This window comes from Melospiza georgiana, chromosome 6, assembly GCF_028018845.1.
Source record: "Melospiza georgiana isolate bMelGeo1 chromosome 6, bMelGeo1.pri, whole genome shotgun sequence".
NCBI classification, from domain to species: Eukaryota; Metazoa; Chordata; class Aves; order Passeriformes; family Passerellidae; genus Melospiza; species Melospiza georgiana.
In genome coordinates this window covers 11,750,714-11,762,106 of record NC_080435.1, presented here as the reverse complement: position 1 = coordinate 11,762,106, position 11,393 = coordinate 11,750,714, and the positions used below count along the sequence as shown (strand labels likewise).

General features: G+C 47.0%; 1 protein-coding gene across 1 annotated transcript; it reads left to right on the top strand.

The window, feature by feature from the left end:
* Positions 1–247: 247 nt before the first annotated feature.
* FJX1 (four-jointed box kinase 1) lies at positions 248–4,939 on the top strand. Its single transcript, XM_058026306.1, has 2 exons — positions 248–4,852; positions 4,884–4,939. Exon 1 carries the CDS (start codon positions 248–250, stop codon positions 1,526–1,528), a length of 1,281 nt encoding a protein of 426 aa, XP_057882289.1. The 3' UTR covers positions 1,529–4,852; positions 4,884–4,939.
* The last annotated feature ends 6,454 nt before the right edge of the window (positions 4,940–11,393 follow it).

Genomic DNA, 11,393 nt, shown 5'->3' with positions numbered 1-11,393 from the left:
CGGGAGACGGGGCGGGCCGGGCGCGCCCCCCCGGCTCCCCCACGTGGTGCGGTGCCCGTGTCTCCCGGCCGCCGGCGGAGCCGGGCGCACACGGCGTGGGGCAGCCGCCGGGGCTCGCCTGCTCCCGTCGCCGCTGCCCGGGCGGCAGATCCGGCCCGCGGCCATGCGCCAGAGCTGCGCTGAGCGGCCGAGCGGCGGGGCTGCACCGCCGCCGCGTCCCGCGGTAGCGGCGTGAAGCGCCGTGAGGATGAAGCGGGCGAGGCGGGCCGCGCCGGGCCCCCTGCCCGTGCTGGGGCTGCTGCTGCTGGGCGCCCTGCCGGGGCTCTGGACGGTGCTACTGCGGCGGGAGGCGGCGGCGCTGCCAGAGCCGCGCCCGCCCGCCGGGCAGTCCCCGGGGCGATGGGGCTGGGGGCGCTCCCCGCCGGTGCGGGGCGAGTCCGGCGGCGGCGGGCAGAAAACTTTTCGGACGCTGCTGGCGGTGCCGGCGGCGGCGACGGACCGGGAGGAGCGGGACGGTGAGGAGCGGCTCGCTGTGACCGACTCGCAGCCGCCGGCCGACGCCGCCTCTCCGGTGGAGCGGGGCATCTTCTGGAGCCGCGAGCTGGAGGAGCAGGTGCCGCCGGGCTTCGCGGCGGAGGAGGCGGCGGCGTGGCTGGCGGCCGCCCGCGCAGCCCGCGTGGCCTCGCTGGAGCGGGGCGGCTGCGGGCGCAGCTCCAACCGGCTGGCGCGGCTGTCGGACGGGAGCCGCGCCTGCGTCCGCTACGGCATCAACCCGGAGCAGATCCAGGGCGAGGCGCTCTCGTATCACCTGGCCGGGGTGCTGGGCATGCAGGAGCGGCTGCCGCCCATGGCCCTCGCCCTGGTGGAAGCCCGCGGGCGGCAGTGGGAGCCGGTGCGCGAGGAGCTGCGCGGCTCGCACTGGGCCGAGGGCGCCGTGGTCAGCCTGACCCGCTGGGTGGACAATCTCACCGCCGTGGTGGCTCCCGCGCCCTGGGGCGCCGAGGCGGGCGCCGGCCGGCGGCTGCAGCCGCTGTCGGCGGGGGAGCTGGTCGGGCTGTCGCCGTCGCAGCTGGTGGAGCTGGTGCAGTGGAGCGATCTGATCCTCTTCGACTACCTGACGGCCAACTTCGACCGCCTGGTCAGCAACCTCTTCAGCCTGCAGTGGGACCCGCGGGTGATGCGCCGCGCCACCAGCAACCTGCTCCGCGCCCCCGACGGCGGGCTCGTCTTCATGGACAACGAGGCGGGGCTGGTGCACGGCTACCGCCTCCTCTCCATGTGGGACCCCTACAACGAGCCGCTGCTGCGCTCCGTGTGCGTGTTCCGCGAGGGCACGGCCCGCCGCGTGGCCGAGCTGCACCGCCGCCGCAGCGCCGCCGCCGAGCTGCGCCGCCGCTACCGGGCGCGGGAGCCGCTCTGGGCGCGCCTCGGCTTCCTCTCCGAGCGCCAGGCCGAGCTCCTGCAGGCCCGCGTCGACTTCGTGCACCGGCACATCGCCCACTGCCGCGCCCAGGCCGCCGTGCTCTGAGCGCCCCGGGGCCGCGGCGTTCCCGCTTGCTTTCCTCCGCTCCCGGGCAGACTTGGCCCGGCAGCGGCCGCGGGCCGGAGCTGACCCAGGCTGCCACCTCGGTGCCCCGCAGTCGCTGCCGGGGACGGGGGAAGTGATGGGCTACCTGCCTGCCGGGGCTGTCGAGAGGAGCGATTGATTCGCTTTGTCAAGAACTCTGAGGATGCAGAACGCTATAATCGCTATAATTACTGCCCAGTTCCACTCCAGGACTCTGCCCCCAGAGTTGGAAAAATGAGAGGGTTCAGCATCTTCAGTTCCTTAACTCTCTTCGTGCACTCGCCCTCATAAGAGACCCCATAGGAAAGCATTCGTCTTTTGTCTGGATTGGGGTCGAATAACTTGTTTCCTTCCAACGAAGGCAGGCAGAAATTTTTTTTATATATTATTCCTTTTGCAACGGCATATTTAAGTATGAATGTTGATGTTCATAGACCAAGAACTGATTGCACAATAGGGGAGCCCCTAACTAGCAAAACTGCCCTATTTATGAAACTTATTTCCTACCAGTTTTCTTTAACGAGAGTGAACCTTTCCACTGATTGTTAAATCTTGTTGATGAGAAGTGTATAGGAAGCCCATATTCTTAGGTTTTTTTGTGGATTCATTGGGTTAAACTGCTCTGATTTTTAAGGGTTTGCTTGTAATCTTCATAATTTCATCTCACCAGTAAAGTAACTGACTAATGGGTGGCACAAGAAGATCTCCCATTTTTTAAAAATATTGCTATGTGTTAAGACTTTGACACAATAGTTAAAGTGGAGGAAAAACTGTTTCATGCACTTTACTTTGACTTTTTAATATTTTTTTTATAGAAGACCTTTTTGTTTTACAAAGTCTTCCTTTTATGTACATTGTATATGTTCATAAACTTTTCTGTAACATACTAAAGAAACTGATATTTCAGTAAAGTGTGTTAATGTTTTGCCTTCTGTGGCCTGGATGTTTGCCTGAGCTTTGACAGGGAAGCGTGCATCTCCTTGGTCTTTCCTGCTGGGTGATGGAGGTCACCACTTCACAGCTTGTCACTCCACTGAACAGAATGAACTTTTACTCATTCCCTCTGAGGCAAGGAGTGGTAGAGTTAAGCTTTCAAACACTACCCTCATTCCTAGGTGTCCCTGAAATGGGAAAAGCTCTTGGAGTGGCTAAAGCAGTGTGAGTGCTTCGGCTGAATAGACATTTATCTGGTTTTCAAAGCCTGAAATGGAGTGCCTGGGCTAACCCCGAGATAATTGAAGCAGTTAGCTTCAGCAAGCTGACAGAGCAGGTGAGGGCTAGCTGCTGTCAGCCTTTTTGGGTGCTGGGACTGAAAACCAACCTGGCACAGGTCATGTCACCTGTTCCTGCTCCAGAGGCCTGTCCAGGGATGGCAGTTGCTTTCAGTGGTGTTCATACTGTCTTCCCATTTTGGTTATCTTTGCAATGAAGAGATTGAGGCAGAACTGAAGAACAGGAAAGCTTTTTAATCATGCTGAAGTAGTTGGTGTTTGTTTTTTTTTTTTTCCCTACAGAAGTTCTGTTCCAGAGCAAAGTAGTAGCAGTGGACATACAAAATAAAATATTGGCATCTCTTGCTTTTTTAAATGTACCAGTATTCATAGAAGAGGTCATTGTATGGCTTGAAATAACGCCAGAATAAGGACAAAGGATAAACTAATCCTTTTTAGACCCCAAATGCCAGTATATATCCTGGTATAAACAAACAGCAGCATAATCTCTTCTACATCTGGACAGGCAGCTCTTGATGAAGGCAGCAGCATGCCCCAGTGGCTGCTGTGCAAGTAGGTGCTGTTGTCATTGTTGAGCATTAACCCTCCCTTGAACTCAGGGAGGGATGTGCATTCCGACCTGCAGGAGGTCTTTGGTCTATTAATATTCATTATTTAGATTAAACTTCACATAAATACAATTTTCCTTGGCCATGAGTGTTGTTGGGGGGATTGGGGGTAGTTTTTTAATAAGACAACAGTTTTACAAACAAAAATAATGGTTGATTAATTAGAAATGTTAGATAGTGCATCTTTGTGTATGAGTATTTATTTCAAAATGTCCCAGCAGCTTGCAAGACTGGCTTTCATTCAGCTGCTGAACTGTCAAGGCTCTCTATTGAACTTGTATTTATAGTTCACTGCATTTATCTCTACGAACAATGCACAGAATCCCATGTGACATTCCCTTGTCATTTACATGATAATACACAACTTAACTGTAATTCTTAATTCTTCTTTAGCATTGCTTTGTAACTGGAATGCAGCAGTTTCTGTCGAATTCACCTCATGAAAATATATTTAAATAATAAACTGCTGGCATACATTTTAAACCACTGTGAAGAGCAAACTGCTGTGCCAAAAGCATCTAAGGTTTTATTTCTTTTTAAGTACTTCTATAATCATGGCACAACTGTGGCTTTGATGGCTAACGAGAAGTAAATCTTGTTTGCAACGTCTTTAGAGCCAGAGCCTAGCTAATTACCTCCTTCAAGAAGAAACATGATTTCCTATTTGGTAACTGGTGACTACCTCAAGTTATATATAAGTTATATATAAGTTACATGTTCAAAAATGGTGTAGTTGTAGGTTGGTGTGAAACTAGAGATGCTGTGCTAGGGAAGCAATGCCCTGGGAAATGTGTTCATTCGAGAAGGATGGACAAAACTAGCGCAGATGGATGACGATACTTCGTTCTGTTGCTCTATTTTATTCTTCTGGTGCAGATCATCTTCTTTAAAAGCTTTGAATTATCATTATATTAAGGCAAACTTACTCTTTTCTGTGTGATTTCTTTAAGGCAAACAGTGCTTTGTAAATCAGTGGTCTCACTAATACGTGCACTTTTTGCATGTATTTTAGCTGTATGTGCTGTGTTACATTTGACTATCCTCCTGCAGAACCAACTGAAACTCTAAAACTTGATGTGTCATTTCAGTGGTACTCCTCTAACTCTGCTTTCTTCCAGCAGAGTTTCCTTTGAGTCAGAGTAATCAGACAGGCAAGGAAGGTTGAGAACAGGAAGACTTCAGGACCTGAAAGTTTGAGTAGAAGGTTGTCAGTAGTAGGATCAGCAGGTTCTGGCTATGCCTTGCCGGCAGTTCAGCAGCACTTTACCTGAGGCTCAAGGAATTGTCTGCACAGCTTGAACCAGAATGGGGCTGTAGGGCTTTAGACCTCACTCAGCAGAACACTTAAGGATGCACTTCCCGCTGCTTTTCACAGCCTTTCCATAAAGTATGTGTTGACAGGTGGGCTTCGATGGTGCCTTGGTCAAATGTGGCCTCTTGCGATGGTGCCTTGGTCAAATGTGGCCTCTTGCGCAGATCTGGAGAGGGTGGGTGAGGGTCACAGCCCAGATGTGGTCTGGGTCTGTCCCAGGTGTGAGACAGGAGGTGCTTAACTAAGTAAAGTAGGTAGGAAACCTAGGTGCTTAACTGGTAACACAAGCTTCAGGGGGAAAAAAAACCAAACCAAACAAAGAAAAAAAACCCACCCCAAAACAGCAACAACAACAAAAAAACAACAGTAAAAACCCCCAAAACAAAACAGGGAAAAGTAGCTAGAGAGGATTTAAATGCACTGCATTCAGTTCTGTATTTCTGTATGTTTCCCCAGTTGAATTCAAAATAACTCCTGATTTTTTCTTGCACTGGCATCTGAGCAGGCTTGTAGGGTTAGGTGGTTGCTGCTATTCCCAGTTTGGGTTCACACGGGGACAGTGTCTAGCACAGTGGAGAGAGGACCGAGTTCACAGTTTCTGAGAATAAAGGATATCAAAATTGGCTACTGCACCCCCAGGGTGCACCAAACAGCAAAGCCTGTGAATTCAGTGGGGCTCCCACTTGGTGAAAAAAAGCAAGAATGCTGTTTGCAGCACAAATATCCTTTGCTTCTCTTTGCTTGCATCTGAAGTAATTTCCAGTATGGATTTATTTTCAGTGTAGATTTCCCTTTGAGAATTTCCTTCACAGCTTGGGAAGCTCTTCCCAGGTGCAGAGTTCCCTTACCTCTCACACAAAGCAGCTGCCCTGGGGATGGAGCTGTGTTGACCTCTGGTGCCATGCTTCGCTGCCCTGCTGAGGCTGTGTCAGCCCATTCAAAGGTTGGGGAAATAGCTCAGGGCCAGTGGAAGACAGTGAAAATAGAGTTAGTAACACTTTGACTCGCTGGTCGTACAGCATGCTCTTGACATCACCAGTGTATTCTTTTGCTTTCCCTTTGAAGTTTGATGCCTTTTTTAATGTTAATAAACTTAGAATTATCTCAGTGACATTACTAGGTGGTCCAGGACTGTGAGATAGGAGATTATATTAAAATTTAATCCCATTTTGCATGTTATTCCTACTTTGCAACCACAGCATGAAATTTAATCACTCCTTCAGAGCTGTGCTCCCTGGGTTAAATGTGGCAAAGCTCCTGGGAGAAGGAGCTGGGCTGCACAGTAAGCAGTGCCTGCTGGGCACCCACAGAGCTCCTGCTACTCTCAGTGACCTAAAAAACCTTTTACCTTGCTGGCTTAGGTCCTAATAGAGCTTTCCTTTCGGAAGCAATGCATGCTTATCTGAGCAGAAGTTAACTTCCCAATGGAGTGATTCAGGTATTTTATTGTCAATCAACTGGTGTTTTAACAAACATTATCAGTCCCACACTCAGGGACTGTTTAATCTAGTGTACTTTGGGTATGGGGCAGAAAGAAGGTGTTACACCTGTGATGCCTTAACACCCTCCTGTGCTGTGGCTTCCACTGCCTGCTCCAAGGCTGGATGAGTTTCTGGGAAAGAAGGACACACACAAGCCTGCATGAATCAGGGCTGCTGCTGTGTGCAGGTGTGAAAGGAGCTGTGCAGATGAAGAAGACTGATTCCATCTGAAAGCAAATCTGAAAGTGCTGTACTTATGGAAAAGAGCTCTGGCTGGATTATTGGAGGATGAACAACAACAATAGGACTAAGAAGGGGGTCTGACTTTGCAAATGGATTGTCTACTTTTGCATGATGCTGCTATTCAGTCGCTGCCTGTAGGGTTTGGGTTGTGGGGTTTGTGTGTGTGCCACTTGCTCCATTTCTGCAAGAAAACAAACACAAGAGAAGACTGACTGCAAAATGCAGTGATTGCTGATGCAGGGAAAATTGAGCAGGCATCCTGAAGACCCAGACCCTTCCAGTTCCTATCCCAAGGAGGGATACATAGGTACGGGGATTCCAGGTGAATGCAAACAGAATGCAAGCTGGTTACAGGGACAATTAGGGAAATTTAATTGTACTGCCAGGATGTCACCATGCTTTTCCAGTCTCTGTCACCTGGGCTTTTTAAAGTGACACACTGTCAAACAAGTCTTTGGTCTCAATCCAGCAGAATACGCTTTATAAGGAGTATTCAAAGGCAAAAAAAATCTAAAAAGAAAAAAAGATTTAGAGGCACTTTAAAGCAGGCAGATGGTGGGACCAAGCAGCAAACATCCTTTGATGAAATTGGATGGCTGCAGAGATAGTGTGTCCCCCACCCCTCACAGCCCCTTTCTCTACCTTCTGTGACAGGTTTCTTGCAACAGCCTCTGAAATGGGTCTTTTTGAGGCAGACTGTGTCACAGAACAAGGAGAAAAACATGAAAATTTCTGGCATTCTGGTATGGAGGACCTGCCTTTTCCCTGTAGATCATCAGCAACTAGTGATCTTGAAAGAATGGGCTCATTTTCAAAATCTCTCCTTAAATGATTTTGTTATCTGGCGGATTTCAGCCTGTGCAACATTATGTATCCTCAATGATTTTTATTGCCTTCAGCATTTTATTTAATCAATACTATTTGCCAAAACTCATAAAGTACTTCCCCCATTCTGAGTTTTGAGCAGTTCACCAAAAACTCTCTTTTGATGCCATAGAATCCATTATTTAACTTAATACCCAAGTATGTAACAGTTAATGTTTACCCAAACTATTTGGTTGCTGTCAACCTTGGGGCATCCTGAGATATTACACCTGCAGCTGTGTGCTGGTGAGGATTAAGAGGTTTGGGATCAGTGTGGTTTTGTGTGAGTGAGGCTGGAGTGGTCTCTTTGCTGCTGCCACTGGCTGCTCCTGATGTTCCCCAAAAGTATGTGCAGGACTTAAAATCACTGCTGATCTGTATGGTCTGAGTTGATATTCCTGTTTTGCCTAAAATGTAGCTGAAGGGCTTTGTTCCAAATAGTATCTCCCAGAACACAAAAAAGGAACTGTTTGAAGTGTTATTATCCACCATGTCCTCCTCCCACCACCTACCCCTCCCTAAAAAACTCCCCCTTCTGCCGAAAGCCTTCTCCCTTCATGATGGAATTTTTAAAAAATGCATTGCACTGAAGCCAGACAGGCATTTACCTCAAGTGATAACAATGCCGTAATGCCTCCCAGTAATGAGGTAAGGAAGAAACACATTTTTTATCAGTATCTCCAGCCTCAGCACAAAATAAGGGAGGTGTATTTCTGCATAATGTATGTTTCAGTCAGAAAAGTCATAATTATTTAATGTCCCTGTTTTGCCAGTTTCCTTTTTGTGTCCTGCTGTGGGATAAAGGGCATTAATAAACTATGGTTTCAAGCTGCTGTTGTGAATATTTTTTAGCCATACATGATTTCTTGTGGGCAAGCTAGCAGTTTGCTCCAGAATTTATTTATTTAAGTGATTGCAGTTAGTTAATTTGCTTTAGTTTAGCTGGGTCACATTTATCACCCCCAAAGTTTTCAATGTCCTTTACTGTATTCAAGCTAAGGACAGGTAATTGCTTCCTTTGTTTTTTTGAAAACATGCAGGATTTGCTCATCAGTAAAAGAGTTACTTTTTATTTTTTAACAGTGCAGTTCAAAATGAGGTGGCAGATTATGGATGAACCTGGATGCAAGGATCTGAAGGATATTAATGGTATTATTTTCTTTCACATCAGCTACCCCGCAAGGCAGCTGCACAGTGCAGTTATTCCTGGTTTAATAGCCACCAGAGATCAAAATTAAACCCTCTGTTTGTGATTTGTTAAATGCAAGTAACACACTAAAGCACTTTCTGATTTACAGCCCTGCGGGCATAAGAACATGAATTTCCCTGCAGTTTGGATGCAAAACGTGGTCATGAGTATATCCACAATGTGTTATTTAAAATATGCTTTTAGAAACAACAAGGAGAACTGACAGTAGAGCCTCTTGCTCCTTTCTTTTCTGACTAACCCAGCAGATTTCTGGGATCCCAGCTAACCAGAGCCACCTGTGAGAGTCAGGATGACAGGAGGTTTTGAGGCTTCCTTTAGGTTGTGCCAAAATTGAAGCCATCATCTTCTAGCTCATAAAAACCATGAAGATGAGTAGTTGGAGCTAGTATAGTTAAATGGACGCTCCTGGGTTGCCTTCTGTTTTTCTGTAATCACAGAATCACAGAATGGATAAGGTAGGAAGGGATCACTGGAGGCCATCTAGTCCAACCTACTTGGTCAAGCAGGGTCCCCTAGAGCATGTTATTCAGGATTGTGTCCAGAGAGCCTTTGAATGTGTCCAGGGAAGGAGACATTCTTCTTTAAAAACACAAAATAAATAAGTACCCCTCCTTAGGTTTCTATTAGTGCTTCAGGTGATTAAAAATAAATTAGAAATGTAATTCACTTACCAGTGAATAGTCCAGATAATTATTTTACTAATATGTTGCTCCTCCCAGTCAAGATACATAAATGAGGTTTTGTCAATACAAAACATTTTTTGTCCATAATGAGTGTCCAGGCAGTTTCATTTCCTAAACCTCTCCAACACAATCAGGGCAGTGCAGTAACTACAATTGGTATTCCTTGAAATGAAGCCATACCGATACAAATAATTAAAATTAATCATGTATTTTATAAAAGAGAATATTTAAGATTTTTCCTCATGAATCTGAACAAACAGGCTACATTTTTTCCCTGCTTTCAGACTGTCAGGTTTAGCTCCTTTATGCTGAAGGTAGAAGAGACAACTGCTTCATGTGACAAGATCTATTTCCAGTTAAACAGCACAGCAATCCCGTCTGGTTTTGCAATGCTTTTGGTGACATCAGGAAGGTTGTCTCTGCTCAGAGGCATAGGACAGGTAGGCTACTTACTGAAGTATGGATCTAAGGCTTGGTTGCTTCATCAGTGATGTACTGATGCTTTGTGAGTGTATGGACAGTTTGTGTTAGTATGTAGATCCCTGTTGCATATGCACTGTCAGAAATTGATGTTAATTGTGACACTAGTGAATTCAGGTGTTACAGAGGTTCTGTTTTGCACTTGTGAAGAAAATCCTTAGGATCACCCCCAAACAACCATCTCTCTTCCTCTCCCTTCACCTCCCCTCTCTTCAGTTGAAAATAGATGTTTGAGTCACAGAGCAAGCCGAAGCAAATTCAGGCAGGATCAAAACAGGTGGCCCATGAAGCTGCAAGGTCTGTGCTAACCCCAGTGTGATTCTGTGTCAGCAGAGTGGCAGCTGGCACAGAGGGTGGAGCTGGGATCCTCCATGAGCAGTCACCCTGTCTGCCACAGCACCATGTCACAGCCCTGTGCTCTGTCTGGCCACATCGTCAGCTGTGCTGGGGGCCAGGAACTGGGACAGACACAGCTCTCTTCCTACACAAGAGAGAAACCTGACACATGATCTCTAGCAGGTACCAAGTGGCAAAAAAAAATGTTGTTGCTGTAAATTTGCTGATGCAAGGTATCTTCTCGCTCCAGACTTGGTGCTTTTCCCTGCCAGGATCATTTTCAGCACTTCAGCAGCTGCTCTTAAGACATAGTTTGACCTCAGAGGGGGGAAGCAAAAGTACAAGGATCCATCAGGAAGAAGGGAGACATCCTGCAAGTTTAAGGCTGCAGCTGTGAGCAGCTCAGCTGAAGTTTGCCAGTGGAAAGGCTGGAATAGGGCCTCAGCCAAAACATAGAGGTGGGATGGCTGCTTCTGCACGAGGCTCAGCAGAGTCCAGCCAGCAGGGAGGAACAGGCTCCAGCCAACTCATCTGTTCTAATGGCATTGAAAATGCTTAAATCCATATTATCTGGAAAGAGAACTAGAGTGTATTGACTCTTCACTTTGTTCAAAGTGCTCAACTCCTTTTCTTTACCGTCCAGGTAATTTTTGCTGCTGTCCACACTTTGCTTCAAGTTCTCAGATGTCTCTGATGTTCACACGTGCTGGTATGTGTTACACAAGTCTGCTTGCCCCAGGGTCATGCTCCCTCCTTTTTGCTTCTCTGCATTAGGAGGACCTACCCACACACATGGTGCCCCAGAAACACCAGCTAGGGCGGTAAGAAACACATGACATGCTCTTTTATGTTGAAATGCAAATAAGTGTTTTTCTCATTGTAATTTTTCAATCTGCTGTCATTTTAATGATACACATCCATTTATTTCAATTCCAGCAACTATCAGTATGTTCAGAGTCATCAAGAGAATTTTTCCCTCAGAAAGAAAAGTATACTCACTGAAGAACTTTAAAAATTATCCTGCCTGATATGAATTACTCAGAAAGCTTGTTAATATTTCAGTTCTCAGTTTGCATAATAGCTGAAAAATATAGGTGTGCCAGATGGAGTCTTTTGTGCATTAGAAATTACAGAATTTTGACTTCTAACACTTCAGGTGTGCATACATCTTTCTGAAATTGTTGGGAAAGGGCATACAAGAAAAGCATTTCCAACATCTCTGAACAAGTGCTAAGAATCAAAGATATAGCATGGATTCATAATAAAGAATAATATTCATGCTTAATGATAATGGCATGGATCATTCAGAGACAATAAATTTGGTGCTAATATTGATGATATGCTTTGAACTTTTGCAGAACATTTCATGATGGATTC

Excerpts from the sequence above, each read along its gene's own strand:
- FJX1 (XM_058026306.1), top strand. The coding sequence starts at position 248 with ATGAAGCGGGCGAGGCGGGCCGCGCCGGGCCCCCTGCCCGTGCTGGGG.